The 14,783-nt window shown below is 35.4% G+C and overlaps 4 protein-coding genes and 1 non-coding gene across 5 annotated transcripts; 3 read left to right on the top strand and 2 right to left on the bottom strand.

Moving 5' to 3' along the window:
• Positions 1 to 1,654: 1,654 nt before the first annotated feature.
• TRNAG-UCC lies at positions 1,655 to 1,726 on the top strand. Its single transcript has one exon. It is a non-coding gene; the product is annotated as a tRNA-Gly (tRNA).
• A 1,585-nt stretch (positions 1,727 to 3,311) lies between these two features.
• LOC106314220 lies at positions 3,312 to 4,244 on the bottom strand. Its single transcript, XM_013752136.1, has one exon. The coding sequence runs from the start codon at positions 4,239 to 4,241 to the stop codon at positions 3,312 to 3,314; it is 930 nt and encodes a 309-aa protein (XP_013607590.1). The 5' UTR covers positions 4,242 to 4,244.
• A 4,242-nt stretch (positions 4,245 to 8,486) lies between these two features.
• LOC106318417 (ankyrin repeat domain-containing protein, chloroplastic) lies at positions 8,487 to 10,433 on the bottom strand. The gene is made up of 6 exons (XM_013756384.1): positions 9,623 to 10,433; positions 9,429 to 9,527; positions 9,243 to 9,341; positions 9,062 to 9,160; positions 8,883 to 8,981; positions 8,487 to 8,789 (listed from the first exon to the last, which is right to left on the bottom strand). The coding sequence occupies exons 1-6, from the start codon at positions 10,394 to 10,396 to the stop codon at positions 8,670 to 8,672; spliced, it is 1,290 nt and encodes a 429-aa protein (XP_013611838.1). The 5' UTR covers positions 10,397 to 10,433; the 3' UTR covers positions 8,487 to 8,669.
• A 122-nt stretch (positions 10,434 to 10,555) lies between these two features.
• LOC106318418 (probable prolyl 4-hydroxylase 10) lies at positions 10,556 to 12,893 on the top strand. Its single transcript, XM_013756385.1, has 8 exons — positions 10,556 to 10,824; positions 10,906 to 10,990; positions 11,168 to 11,265; positions 11,346 to 11,443; positions 11,552 to 11,681; positions 11,775 to 11,962; positions 12,057 to 12,143; positions 12,595 to 12,893. The coding sequence occupies exons 1-7, from the start codon at positions 10,634 to 10,636 to the stop codon at positions 12,128 to 12,130; spliced, it is 864 nt and encodes a 287-aa protein (XP_013611839.1). The 5' UTR covers positions 10,556 to 10,633; the 3' UTR covers positions 12,131 to 12,143; positions 12,595 to 12,893.
• LOC106318419 (NEP1-interacting protein-like 1) lies at positions 12,731 to 14,420 on the top strand. The gene is made up of 7 exons (XM_013756386.1): positions 12,731 to 12,817; positions 12,910 to 12,949; positions 13,027 to 13,154; positions 13,320 to 13,498; positions 13,583 to 13,666; positions 13,782 to 13,934; positions 14,118 to 14,420. Exons 1-7 carry the CDS (start codon positions 12,787 to 12,789, stop codon positions 14,238 to 14,240), a joined length of 738 nt encoding a protein of 245 aa, XP_013611840.1. The 5' UTR covers positions 12,731 to 12,786; the 3' UTR covers positions 14,241 to 14,420.
• Positions 14,421 to 14,783: the final 363 nt, after the last annotated feature.

Here is a 14,783-nt window from a genome sequence, read left to right as displayed (position 1 = left end):
TAAATAATTATCTCCAGAGAGATTTAGGGCAGCAAAATCCAGGTTGATTTTCGACATCTCAAATCATATATCACTTAATATTTAGGTATAATTTTTATGCTGCCTTACTCTTAAAAATAATCAATTCGGATTTCAATCTTGTGAGGACAATGAGACTATAAATCTTAAAGGCATTTAATCAATCAATCAATTTCTAGCAAGTCTGAGCAATACTATTTCTATGTGCTCATAATATTATGGTTTATCAAAACTAGCAAAAACAAATTCAATTAATCATGCAATTAGGATTTAACAATCAATAGATTTTAGCAAAACTAGTAAAAAGATTTATTAATCACTCAATCAGTTTCAAGGCTGATTTTAGCAATGCTAGAATATAGATTTCAAGCATGGATTTCAATGAATCAGTTTCAAAGTTGATTTTAGCAATACAAGAATATAAATTTCAAGCATGAATTTCAATGAATCAGTTTCAAGGCTGATTGGTATTTAACATAAACTATGTGTAAATAATTTATATAGTATCCGAATTTATCAAACTTCAAAAACATATAATCAGATCAATCAATTTAATCGAACTTAGCATACAATCTTAAACCTCAAGACATTAGATTATATCATGAATCTATCAACCTAGCATACGGATTCTCAATTCTCAAAACATCCAAATCAGATCTATATAACCTATCTTACAGATTATTTAGGGTTTCTATTTAAAACAGATCAGATTACAAAACTATCAATCCTAGCAGATGATATTAAACCTCAAGAATCATGCAATCAGATCATTCGGATTTTAAACAAGTAACCTTTTAACCTTAGATGATTGTTGAATCGGACCAGGAAAGGAGTTGAGCCGCGAGCTGGACCCGAACGGGACGCGAGCTGGAATGGATCGAGTCGCTTCTATCGGGTCGCGGACGTCCTTTGTTGCTTGATTGGGAACGCCTTGATCGTCGGACGCGAGCTTTTTGATGCTGTCACGAACGAGGAAGAGGTCGCGTGCTGGAGCTGCTCTCGGGTCGCGAACGTCTTAGCTAGGATTAGGAACGCCTTGGGCTGAAGCTGATCGGAAACGCGAGCTGGAACAGATGCGGGAACAAGAGACGCGATCGGGGTTTAGGGTTCGTCGGATCGCCGGCTAGGGTTAGGGTTTTAGGGTTTTTCGATTTGGGTGTTAGCTTAGGAATTTAGAGTCTCGTGCTGATAACGTGTTGTAAAAGTAATGGAAAAGTCTATATTTATTCATAACATAGAAGTTCGTTATATTGGAGATTACACCGTCATAGATAAATGAAAAGTTTACAAATCATAATCTCTTGGTTATGAGTCATCCACAATCTAGTTCATAACAGAAATTACATTTAATTTTAGATTATTTTATTAGTAATTTTCACATAATATAGCAATTAATTTTACATTTGAGTTGGTTTGCCCATCGACACTACATGTCACGTGACAAGATATAGAACTTTTAATCAACTTCCTCGAGCTTGCTACCTTCAGCATTAGCATGTATACAAACGACTGAATGCCTAGCGTTTTTATACAAACGACTGAATGCCTAGCGTTTAGAACTTTAAAATTTGTATAGAAGCACTAAATAAATATGGATTCATAAAGTATAAATTGTAATCGAGTTGGTTTCTAACAAGCGTCTGTAGTCCAACGGTTAGGATAATTGCCTTCCAAGCAATAGACCCGGGTTCGACTCCCGGCAGACGCAATTGTTTTCAAAATTGTTTAAATTGTTATTCCTCTAGAATTTTGCTTTTTTTTTTCTGCTCTAACAGTTAAACATTTGTCTCTTTGTACTTTATTATCCGTGAATTGTGTTGCACACAATCAATACTAATTTTACTAGTAATACGAAGCCAAATGGTGGAAGATGATGGCTACAACTGAATTGTATTTTTTTAAATTAAAATGATATGGATTGATTGGTTCTATTAGTTTCACAATTTTATCTTTTGTTTACCATTAATGAAATAGAATAGTCATTTCATCAATTCCATAAATAAATAGATAAATACAAAAAAATGATTTCATAACAAATTTGTTCATGAATAAATGGAATGGATTGAATCCATTTTATATTCTATTTTTGTTAATCCATTTATCTTTATTAGACTAATTCAAATATTTGTATTTTTTGAATTAAAATGATATGGTATGATTGATTCTATTATTTCCACAAGTTTCGATCGTTTACCATGAATAAAATAAAATAGTCATTTCATCAATTCCATAAATAAATAGATAAATACAAAGAAAATGATTCCATAACAAATTTGTCCATGAATAAATGGAATGGATCGATTCTATTTTTATATTCTATTTCTGTTAATCCGTTTATTTGTATTCCACTAATTCAAATATTTGTATTTTTTTATTTAAAAATGATATGTAATGATTGATTCTATTAATTCCAAAAAAACTTCTATCGTTTACCATGAATAAAATAGAATAGTCATTTCATCAATTCCATAAATAAATAGATAAATACAAAAAAAACTATTCCATAACAAATTTGTTCATGAATAAATGGAATGGACCGGCTCCATTTTTTATACTTCATTTCTGTTAATCCATTTATTTTTATTCCACTAGTTAAAATATTTGTTTACCAGTTACAACAGATAAGTTTTCAACTTTTACCAATAATTATGACATGTCATTTATTTTATATTGTAATATATGTATTTTAACAGGAGAAAAACTAGTGCATGCATAAAAGATGAGTAAGAAATTTGAATTTAGTAAATATCTGCCAATTCATGTTCAAGTTAATATTTTACCATATATTTTAATTAGTTTTGTGACATTTTATTATGCAGTTTTAATTGTTTTCACGTAAATACTAACGCAAAACAAAACTATTATATGAAATATACAATTATATACTTTTTAACAAACTTGGAAGAAAATTAACTTGAAAAGTAATCTGATAGTGTATTCTTTTGAAAATGTTTTTAATTTGATAATATAATTACAATATGGTTCGGGAAATTATTCCTTCAAGTCGATAGAACTAGATAAAATTCTGACTAATCGCCTAATCAAAAGTGAATCATAAGCTCGATAAAAAAAGAGGATGTGTTCATGCACAATATAGTGTTGTGTTACACTTGTTTTAAAGTAAATTTGCAGTGACATTCAATGCTAAATTATGTGAAAACATATTCCATTCATAATGAGAAAGTCCAAATTAAAGAGATAGGCATAAGGCATTACATATGTTTTCTGATTATTAAATTATAACATAAATATAAAGATGAAACAAAAAAAAAACTTAGATTTTCTTTCAACTTTTAGGTGAAGCAAGTACGTCTGTCCTTCTTCTCGTTGTATTTACGAGCCCTAATGTGTTTACCATTGATCCGAAACTTTTGGAGCTTCTCACCTTCTAGTATGCGATCCACAGTAACAACCGAGTCCAAAACCAGCTTTGCAAACAGTGGTTGTTGCTGATCATTATTACACGCAATTATGTTGGGTGAACTTACGCAGTCTTCTCGCATGTAAACGCCTACCACACACTTTTCTCCAAATCTGTTGGTGAAAAGCTCCTTAACTTCGGCCTTCGACACAGGAAAGCCACGAGAAAACGTTATAAACATCGTTCGGTCATTCTCACTTTCCATGCAGTGATCGTTCCACTCCCAAAGACCCTTTGGGAAGAGGAATGAGCTGTTGCTGTTGAAGGTGTTAGCCCCATCAACTACATCAGGTCGCATGACGTTGATGTTTCCGAAAGTTGGATGCGGGAAGCCAGGTATGATCAGAGAGTACTGTAATCCGGGGGCGGAAAATGGTGGTGAAGAATATGGAAGAACTTGTGTAAGGATATCGGAAAATATTCTAGAACAAATGGTGGTTAGAAAGGTTTTGATTCCAGCAATGGCGGTGTATCGATATTTGTAAATCATGGGAAGTGAGATGTGTTTTTGTAAATATCTTGAAGTGAGAGGGATCTGGTCGAAGCCAATTGGGGGATGAACGGACTCGATACATCGAAAGCAAGAAACAGCTTCGTTAGCAAAAGATGCAATGAGTTGATCTGGAAGAGCAAAGATGGTTGAGAAAATTTCTTCAAAACCAAAGTTTTCAAGCCAAAACCATGTAGCCATGACAAGGAGTGATTCAGATGGTGATCTTGAAAACATTAGGACCAGTTTAGAGAATATCACCCTCTCTTGGGCATGGTAAGTGTGTAGTTGGTCTAGTGTGGGAGGTGACATGACTGGTTTGTGATGGAGAAGAATGTGAAATTGACTGGTAGATATAATGTCATCCTACTCGTTTTATACGCGTATGAAAGTGGCATTTATGTAAAAAAGTTATTTTGAGCCAATAAATGCAAATATTTAGTTATCTTATTATTTTTTTCTCTTTTCGAGGGGGGGGAGGAGGATTTAGTTATCTTATCTAACTAATGCTCCGTGGTAGTTTTAAGTAGTAGTTACAAAAAAATTGAAAGCGACTATTTTCTTAGTTGGTTTTGTTATAGTATTTGATGTTGACTATTACATGTAATTTTTCACTCCATTCTGACGTGATTCTTTTGGAGTTAATTTGACATTTGGAATTGAGTGCTAATCTATACTATTAAAATAGAAGGATGATTATGCTCTTAATTTTCTAAATATTTACAATTGTATATCATTACTTATTTTCTGAATATTTATTTAATTAATTCTACTGTAAAACTAAACATTTAAAACTCGCCCTTTTTTCAAAAAAAAAAAAAAAAAAAAAAAAAAAAAATTAAAAAAAAAAAACAATACCCTAATTATACATCACAACCCTTTTTCTTCTGCCCTCTTCACCTCGCTCTCTTTTCCGTTAATCTATTGGAATATATCTGAAATAGTTCTTCCGAAGAAAATGTTGCAGTCATGGCATAAAACTTATGGCCTAAACATCATTAAAGATCCTTTTTCTCTAAGACAATCCCATCGATCAGAGAAAATATCATCAAGAATCAAAAACGACAGTTTTTAAGTAAGGGAGGGATATAAATAAAAAAAATCTGTTGAATGGCTTTGTGGAACTGGAACATCTAAGAAAGAGGATGAAAGCCATCAAGAGGTAGTTAGACTTCGGTTTCATAGCATCTTATTATGGATTTTGGTCTTATGAAATTTATGTCATTGAACCATCAAGAAAGTTTTGATTGTAGGAACCATATGTGGTGACACAAAAATCCTCAAGTTTGATGATTTGCTTAAGCTCTCTGATGTTAAAGGCACATATGGGAAAACAACTCAACTCCACTTTATCGTCCAAAAGATATCATGTGATATTATATATTGATTGATTTGAGTTATATAAAAAATACATTTAATCTAAACTATTAAAACAGAAGTACGAAACAAATTTTACCTTGACTTTTTCTAAATATTTACTATAAATTGCCACTGGGTTGTAAAATGTCGTTTTAAAATTTATAAAACCAGCGAACTGGCGAAGGTAATAAAATTAGGACATTATAGTTAACGGCAATCATTTTGGTGGGCTTTAATGATGGGTCCAAATTCCTACAAACGACATCATATGTTTTTTTTTTGTCAACTTTAGATTTCATTTCTTTGGCCCAATGGACAAAGTTACAAGCAATACATCATAAAACCAATCCCCATCATTTACAATCTCGAATTAAAATTAAAGCTCAAAGCCCCAATCCATTATATTGATTTGGATCAATATCTTCGAGAAAGTGTCGTATTAAGGAACGTGCGTTGACTGCAGAAGCAATAAGAGACACGCGTAATCAAACGCTCTTGCATGAGTGTCCTAGGTCAGAAACTCGCCACGTCTCCACTTTCGTAACACGCCTCCGCCCAAGATGAGGATCCAGTGTTAGTGCGCCGCCGTAAGTTCTCATCAGAACAAGCTACCACCGCCGGTTCAATGATCTATGCTTGTAAATCCTGAGATACTTTCCACTTAAACCGTAAACTACCAAAGCAGAGGGACTTTGCTTCACCAGATTGAGCTTGAGGAAGCTTCAGTCGAAATTGAAGGAAGACTCTATGCCGGACCGTTACAAATAACACCGGCTCTGCTGAATCTACTCCAAAGATGACCCAAAGATTCCATCTTACCTAACTTTCTTTCAATCGAAAAAGCTTCACAATACACCATAGATGGCAAAGACAAAGTGAAGATTGATTCTCCTAAAAAACAGTTAAAGTGACAGTGAAGCAAGTGTCTGAGATGGTATTTACGGGATAGAATTAAGAACGAAGTGAGAAGTGAAACTCAGACTTGAAATTTTATTAATCGATCCAACAAAACAGAGAAAAAAAAGACGAATTGAAGCAACTCTGTTGCGGATCGAAGAACACAACAAAATCGCCATAGCGAAAACAAGAAATCCGCTAACCGGAATATTTACTCGGACAAGCCGAACATAACTCTGATCTAATGATCATAAACCAAAAAACAAAAGGGATATCATCTCTTCTCTTCCTCTCTGTGAGAGATACTAGAGAGAGAACAGAGAGGGAAGAGAGAGATTGTTTTAAATTTTTAACCGACATCATATGTATATTATCATATACGACAATATCTCTTTTGTTGGGGTGACTAATTATCAAAACAATTCTAAAATTTATTTATGTATTATTACAATTTTATCACATTCATACACACACAAACTATCTAAATTGGCAACAAATGTATACATAAATATAATCTATCAAAACATATACCAACAAATAATATTGTTTTAAATCATATATAAAATTTTAAATAAAATAATTTCGAATATAATAAAAATAAAATTTGATCTTTATATATAAATTTCAAATTTAAATAACCATATCTAGATTTAATATAATAAAAGGTATATTTAAAACTCAAATATGCTGCATTTTAGTGTTATATTCCCTTCGTTTTTTAATAAGTGTCACTTTGACATTTTTCACACAGATTAAAAAATTGATTGAAATGTATTAAAATTGTTATTAATTACACACATTTGACCAATAATATTTGAGTTAAATAAAATTATTTATAAAATCAATGCAGTTTACAATTAATTTTCAGCTGAAAGTAAATATATTTATTTACATTGAAATTCTAAAGTGACACTTTTTGCATAACAATAAAAAATGTTATAATGACACTTATTATGAAACATAGAGAATATTTGTCAAAATAAAATGATTACTTAACACACAGTCGTAGAAAAAAACAATCTCATTAAAAAATAAATTCAGTAGCTAAACATGAACAAACTAGTTGAGGTCGTTCTAAAATGTTAAAAACATAAAAATAGAATCATTCTAAAATGTTTAAAACGATACAGGAGACTTATTATTCAGAATTTGGACTCGATCTGAGATCCGTTTTGAAAATAGGATATCTGGAACATCTGAATCCGGATATGGATATTAAAATCTCATTAAAAGATAAATTTAGTAGCTAAATATGAAAAAACAAGTTGAGGTCATTCTAAAATGTTAAAAACCTAAAAATAGGCCTTTCTAAAATGTTTTAAACTAGGCATGAGACTTATTATCTAAGGTCGGATTCGATCTTAGATCCACTCTGAAAATATGATACCAGAGGTGTCTGAATTCAGATTCGAATAGTAAAATCTTGGATCCGCCAAAACTGAATCTGAATATGAGTATCTTGATTTTTAGATCTGGATATACGGATCAAGATCCGTATTTTAAAATATATTAATTTTGAAATTTTACTAATCATTATATTTGATATATTTTATTTATACATAAAATTATTTTTATAAAATTATATTTCAATTTCTAATATTATATACTTATAAATATATATTGATAATGTTGTATAAATATTTAATGTATGTATTTTTTTTAAAAAAATTAGTATTTTAATTTTTTTAATTATTTTTCCGAATAATCTAGATACTAATCTACGGATCCGTCGAATCCAAATCTGATATGTTCCACCCTTATTTAAACATCTATAACTGAATAAAATATCTGCACGGACGTGCTGGTCAAAATCTAGATTTAGATTATTTCATTTGTAATTTTCACCTAATATAACAATTGATTTGTTAGAGATTTAAATGATTTTTATTTGGTATTCAAGAATATTCAAAATTAGCCTAAATTCTCTATTAACACAAATCACCCAAATGTTATATTTCAAAATATTTAAATTTATCCAAATTATCTGATATTTTATAAAAAAAACTTTTTTAAAAAAGAGTTTTTTTTTACCTGCATTTTTCATAAGAACTGAACTAGAAACGAATTGAACTAAAAAATTTATTGGGTTTCTAACATTGTTGTTCAAACCAAACTGAAAGCCAAAATAACCAAATTGAAATCAAACCCACATTCAAAAATAACTAAACAGTTTTTATATCTCTTGAACTAGAGAAACAGATAACCACAACCAAACTAGAACTAAACCAAAATCGAGATTGAACTGAACTGAACATCAAACATCTATGTATAAACATATTAGAGAAAAACCAGATGGGTTAATTCAACAAAAAAAATTATGCGTTTTGAAAGCCTGAATCAAAATCTAGTATTAATATTATACATATTATACAGGTAGTAATATTCTTTTGGGTAAATATGATTTCGGCTTTGTTAATTTCCGGTGCGAAAACAAACGCAAAAGAAAAACACCGACCAAAATGTGAGAGCGTGGTCCAGTAAAGCTTAATCCGTTACCAATCTCTTGAGTCTACTACGGGGAAACTCTTTCAACATTTTCAACACTTCATACGTCCTTGTCTCTCTTCCAAGGTAGAGGCAAAGGCCCAGCGGAGTTAACCCATCCTGTTGGAATTAGTCAAAAAAAAACGGCATCATCAGAATCATAATAACGATAATAATACAAAAGCGGACTAGTGGGAAGGTGATGGAACTAGCCTTGTTCTTCACTTGTATGTCAGCCCCTTTTATCAAAAGAAGTTTCACGATGTCGCTTCTTCTGGCCTGTACTGCAACGTGCAGGGGCGTCCACCCGTCCTGAAATTTAAAAGAAAAAACAATGTGTCAACCAACCAGCTGACAGATTCGCTAATATAAGAATGTTTTAACATCATTACCCTGTCTTGCGCGTTTATGTCAGCGTTATACAGCAGGAGAAGTTTTATTGTGGGAGCTGATGCTGTCTGCACAGCATAGTGCATCAAAGTCGCACCTTCCTAACACATAAACGAACTAATCAGATCGCAGCAGCATCTGAAGCAAGGGAGAGAGATTATTATAAGGTGACCGACCACTTACATCATCAAGAACAAACGGGTTTGCCGATTCCCTCAGCAGGTAGTTTGTAATCGCCTGTTTTTTACCTATTATTGCTCGGTGAAGTGCTGTCAAGCCGCCCTAGATTCCATATACAAATTATATTAAAAAAAACACTACTAGATTATATACAAAAAGAGCAAAAGATTCAGGTAAAAATCCACATACCACGTCCGTTGCATTGATATCAAGATTGTGCTTAAGCAAGGAGTCAACCAGATAAAATTCTCCCGAAGCTGCCAGTGTGTGAAGAGGAAGCCACTTTTTCTGAAAAACACAACCAACATTAGGTTACTGCTGGTTCAAACTTAAAACAGAACTCAAAAATCAAATATTAAAAAAAAAAAGAAAAAATCACTTACTGAGGTGGCAACAGCTAGGTGAGGATTTCGGCTATTGAGCATAAACTTCTCTTCTTTAGAAAGCAGCTTCCGAGGGCCGTCGAGCTTCTTGCCACTGGGATCATACTTATCGCTATTGAAGAACTTGGTGACGTGTTCGAATCCTTTTCCATAAACCGCCCATCTAGGGTTCTTCGGTGCTACTCGCTCACTCGAATACGTTTCTTCACCCCTCTCCCCTCCATCTCCATCAAACGTCGTCGGTTTATCGAGAACAACAGGTTTCAACTGATCCAGCTTGACTTCCTTGTACGTTAAATACTCCTTCAAATCCACCTTCCTCAGCGGAATCAGCCCTTGCCTCTTCTTCTCCACACTCACTCCGAACTCCAGCTCCTGCGCTATTTTCCTCTTGTCCTTCTTCGTCAGGTTCACCTCCGCCTGAACATCCCTCCACTCATCCGGCACGAGGTTCTCCGGCTCGATCTCCGCCGCCGCCGCCGCTTGAACTATTCTCTTTCCCCTGCCCCGCCGCTTCGGAATCTTCCGCTCTTTGACCGCTTCGAGACTGACCTCCTCCTCGAGGTAAGGGTCTTCGAAGACGCCGTCCTCGTAGACGAGACAGTCTCCCACGGTGAAGTCATCGGCGGCATCCGGGAGAATCGACGTTTGTGAAGAGTATGAGATAGAGCATAATCTCCTGGGGATAATCAGGGACTGAAGAGAAGGAGAGAGTCGAGATGGAGATGGAGATGGAGATGGCAGGAGTAGAGAAATGGTGGTGGCGAGCTGCATTCTCTCTCTCGCCTTATCGGATTCTCTCTCTCTCTCTGGGGATGACGACGATTATTTTTGCCATTCATTCGAAAAGCACTTTCCCTTATTGGGCCAAATTAAATGGGCCTGAGGCCCGACTATGTAAAGCCTCTTCCGTCATCCGGTTTGTTTGTTTAATCTCTCCTACGCAGAGGACTTGCTTACTGCTGCTCCTCTCTGCTTCTTTCGGATCTGAGAAATCGATCCTTTGCAAAAATGATGGCGCGACAGAGGAATCATCACCGTCGGAAAACGTCGTACTCAACCCTCGTCTTCGGGGTGTTGATTATGTTTACTTTCGTGATTTTGTTCCTTCTCGCGCTTGGAATTCTCTCGCTGCCCAGCAACAATGGCGGGTCATCCAAGGCCAATGATCTCACTTCCATTGTCCGTAAAAACCTTCAGAGGTACCAAAAAAAATCCCGATTCAAATATAAGATCTGGCGTGTTTATTTATCATCATCTTTGGGATTCTTTTTATTCCGCAGAAGCGGCAAAGATGTTTCGGAGAATGAGCGTTGGGTTGAAATTATATCTTGGGAACCCAGAGCTTCTATTTACCACAATTTCTTGGTGAGCGAATCTGTTTTTTTTCAGTAGATATCAACAATTGATTCCGTAGAGTAGGTGATATTATGATCACTAGCTGTGATTTGAAAGAAAAAGTAAAACTAGGGAAGTGATTTTCATTAGTTGTTGTTAGTGTGTGCTAACTGACTAGGGACGTGTGTTAATTATTATTCACGATAGACGAAGGAGGAATGCAAGTATCTAATAGAGCTAGCTAAACCGCATATGGAGAAGTCAACTGTTGTCGATCAGAAGACTGGAAAGAGCACAGATAGCAGGTCTTCCTTCAACTATCAAGTGAATCATCAGTAGGCTTCTTTCCTCCTCTCTTTTACTGACATCCACTTCTCCTCAATAGGGTGAGAACGAGCTCTGGGACTTTTCTTCCAAGAGGACGCGACAAAATCATCCGTCAAATCGAGAAAAGGATATCAGATTTTACCTTCATACCAGTTGGTATGTGCTTGAAAGACTTTATTATTTTTACCTTTTCTTAAAATCCCATTTCTCCTTAGGGTCAGCTCTTTGTGGAGCATATGCTTGACTGGTTCTTACAATGTGCAGAGCATGGGGAAGGTCTTCAAGTTCTGCACTATGAAATAGGGCAAAAGTACGAGCCTCACTATGACTACTTTATGGATGAGTATAACACTAGGAACGGAGGGCAGCGGATTGCCACTGTTCTCATGTACCTGTATGTAACTGAATAGACTTTGGACTCCAACAAGATGTTGCTGTTGTGTTCATTTTTTTTTTTTTTTTTTAACGCTGTTTAGCTACTGTGCAGGTCAGATGTAGAGGAGGGGGGTGAGACAGTGTTTCCCTCAGCCAAGGGAAACTATAGCGCAGTGCCGTGGTGGAATGAGCTGTCAGAGTGCGGGAAAGGAGGGCTGTCCGTGAAACCAAAGATGGGAGATGCATTGCTTTTCTGGAGCATGACACCTGACGCCACTCTAGACCCATCTAGTCTTCACGGTCAGTAGATATAGATAAGTTTTAGATGGATTGGGAGCTGTGTTTGTCCTACAGTGGATTTTATGATATTAGTTATTTGATCCACTTTGTGCAGGTGGATGTGCTGTAATCAAAGGGAACAAGTGGTCATCCACAAAGTGGTTGCGTGTACACGAGTACAAGATTTGATCTAATTATTGAGGTATGTTTATTTAGTTCCAGCTTCATAAAGTATAAGTAGTAGTGGACACATGGAATAAAGTTTTTTGTTTGTGGATGGAAAGGTAGAATGTCATGTAAGAAGAATAGTATTCAAGTTTGTGGTGGTGTAGTCCTACAGGGCAGGAGGTGGATTCGCCTAACATCCTTGAAAGCCGAATATAAGAGAGAAGATGGGATTACACTAGTAGTAGTAGGAGAAGCTTGTGATGGTAGATGGCATTGTAGGGCACTAGGAGTTCGTATTTAGATATAATGTTTGGTGGATTGAGAAAGATAATAGGAATTGATTGAATGAAGTTGGGTGGTGTGTCTGTTTCACATATCTTACGATAGTAAAATAAAGTGTGGGGTGTTGAATTCATTCAAAAGACAAGTAAATGGGAGGGGAGGATGATTAATGGGTTTTCTTCTTTTGTTTTTGATTAAATTAGGAGGAAGAAGCAAAGAGAGAGAAAGGAGGCGTAGGAAAAGGTCAGAAGAATTGGAGCCCTCTGCTTGCCTCCTTTAGATACTTATGTTTATCTTTAAAGAGTAGATATTTTGTATCTCAAAGAAAAAGACAACCACTATTTAAGTTGATTAATACCACTGCCATTTGATGGGATTATTGATAAAAAAAAAAAATGATTGAAATTGTGGTCAGCAGAGAGAAAGGTTCCTTTCTTCTCTCATTAACCTCTCTTCTCTAAATGAGATTATATTTTTTCTTAAAAGTTATTTTTGGTTTTTATCTTTTTCTTTTTCAGGCAAAATCCAAAACAAAATTCATCCCCTTCTTCGTTTCTTTCCATTTGCTTTGGCTGTCTTTTTTTTTTTTTTTCTTTCCCTGTGTTGTTTCTTTTTGTTTTCCAGAAGAAGTCAGAAAGAAAGAGAGATATGGATACGTATCCTCTCTCGCTCCTCCATCGGATCAAAGATTGCTTCCATTCGGCCATTTCTTCGCTCCTAGCCAACCTCTTCTCCGCTCTCTTCACCTTCGTCTTCGCTCTAGGTTCGTCTCCCTTTCCTTCTTCCATTTCATTCCTATGCTAGTTTTAGGGTCAATCTCTCGTCTCTTCCCCTATAACCAAAAAGAAAAAAAAAACACAATGATATATAGATAGAAGGATGTGATGTTAGATGAGGAATAACAATTCATAATTGCTTTACTTTCCAGTGGGGACTTTGCTAGGAGCCTTTACAGGGGCTTTGATCGGCCAAGAAACAGAGAGCGGTTTCATCAGAGGAGCCGCCGTCGGTGCTATTTCAGGTGCTGTCTTCTCCATCGATGTCCTTGAATCTTCTCTCCTCCTCTGGCAATCCGATCAGTCTGGGATTGCTTGCCTTCTCTACTTGGTAACCCTTCTTTTTTCCCTAAAACCTACCTCCTTTCTCAATCAATCCCAATATTCTGGACTACTTTTTTATTTGGTTCATTAGATTGATGTCATTGCTAGCCTTCTGAGCGGGAGGCTTGTTCGTGAGCGTATTGGTCCTGCAATGCTAAGTGCGGTCCAGAACCAGGTAATTTATTACCAACCAATGCAACGCAATGCATTTGCTTTATAAATCATCCCTAAATTCACTATTAATTTTATATATCTCATCATCCAATTTTTTGTTTTTAAATAATTACCAGATGGGAGCTGTGGAATCGCAGTTCCCCAACCAAACCGACATCTTCGACACTGCCATTTCAAATGGTCTCACCGGGGATTCTCTGGACAGGATCCCAAAGGTCCGAATCACAGACACCTCAGGGGAGATGGTCTCTTGCTCTGTCTGCCTTCAGGTTTGTCCTCACTTGCCTTTTATGACCAACTTGTAGGCAATTACAAAACAGAGTTTAGCGTACGAGAAACTGGATACATATGCTTGGCGTTCTATGATGTTTTGATTAATGTGAAACAGAGAAATAGGTAACAAGTGGTTGGAAAGATAAATTAAATTATTGACTTTGTGGTGGATGATACAGGACTTTAAGGTGGGAGAGACTGTTAGAATATTGCCGCAGTGCCATCATACGTTCCACCTACCCTGCATCGACAAGTGGCTATGCAGGCATGCTTCTTGTCCCTTGTGCAGAGGACATCTTTGAATTCAAAACCTCTGTTTCTCTTTCTCTTCTTTGTAAATAGAGGCTCATACACACACACACACACAATACTAGTGTTCCTTGATTACTTAGGTTACACGTTACAGATTATGATGCATTAATCATTGTCACTTACTGATATCTTTGATTATTTTATGTCACCTCTTCTTGCCTTTGAGTTGATATTCTTCCAGTTATTGAAAGATTTGGGATTGGGTTTCCATAGGCTAATCTTAAAAGAAGAAACCTTGATATAGATATACATCCTTGGTTGACTTGTAGTCGCAAGCAATGTTCTACCATTTTAGAATTTTAGAAGGGAGACAATATAATAAGATGAGATCCAATAATTCAGTAGCTTCAGTTTGACATTATTACATGTGTAAAAATTCTAATAACAGAAGAGTGAACAAAAAAAGATAATATGGAGGCCAGTTTGCTTACTGAGTTCATCCCCTGCCCCGTCATGTTCATGCACTTGTGAATTAATAACACCATCCAATCAAATGCACATCCCTCCCGCCAAATTCTTAACGATCTTCTTCT

Source organism: Brassica oleracea, chromosome C9, assembly GCF_000695525.1.
Source record: "Brassica oleracea var. oleracea cultivar TO1000 chromosome C9, BOL, whole genome shotgun sequence".
Classification (NCBI taxonomy): Eukaryota; Viridiplantae; Streptophyta; class Magnoliopsida; order Brassicales; family Brassicaceae; genus Brassica; species Brassica oleracea.
This window is presented reverse-complemented; position numbering and strand designations above follow the sequence as displayed.

What these genes read in the sequence shown, in the direction of transcription:
- LOC106314220 (XM_013752136.1), bottom strand. Translation starts at nt 4,241, where the DNA reads ATGTCACCTCCCACACTAGACCAACTACACACTTACCATGCCCAAGAG.
- LOC106318418 (XM_013756385.1), top strand. Translation starts at nt 10,634, where the DNA reads ATGATGGCGCGACAGAGGAATCATCACCGTCGGAAAACGTCGTACTCA. An exon ending in CTATTTACCACAATTTCTTG is followed by an intron (nt 10,991 to 11,167) that starts GTGAGCGAATCT and finishes TATTCACGATAG; the next exon opens with ACGAAGGAGGAATGCAAGTA. An exon ending in AGACCCATCTAGTCTTCACG is followed by an intron (nt 11,963 to 12,056) that starts GTCAGTAGATAT and finishes CACTTTGTGCAG; the next exon opens with GTGGATGTGCTGTAATCAAA.
- LOC106318417 (XM_013756384.1), bottom strand. Translation starts at nt 10,396, where the DNA reads ATGCAGCTCGCCACCACCATTTCTCTACTCCTGCCATCTCCATCTCCA. An exon ending in ATATCAATGCAACGGACGTG is followed by an intron (nt 9,342 to 9,428) that starts GTATGTGGATTT and finishes TATGGAATCTAG; the next exon opens with GGCGGCTTGACAGCACTTCA. An exon ending in ACCCGTTTGTTCTTGATGAT is followed by an intron (nt 9,161 to 9,242) that starts GTAAGTGGTCGG and finishes TTTATGTGTTAG; the next exon opens with GAAGGTGCGACTTTGATGCA.
- LOC106318419 (XM_013756386.1), top strand. Translation starts at nt 12,787, where the DNA reads ATGATTGAAATTGTGGTCAGCAGAGAGAAAG. An exon ending in TTGCTTGCCTTCTCTACTTG is followed by an intron (nt 13,499 to 13,582) that starts GTAACCCTTCTT and finishes TTGGTTCATTAG; the next exon opens with ATTGATGTCATTGCTAGCCT. An exon ending in TAAGTGCGGTCCAGAACCAG is followed by an intron (nt 13,667 to 13,781) that starts GTAATTTATTAC and finishes AATAATTACCAG; the next exon opens with ATGGGAGCTGTGGAATCGCA.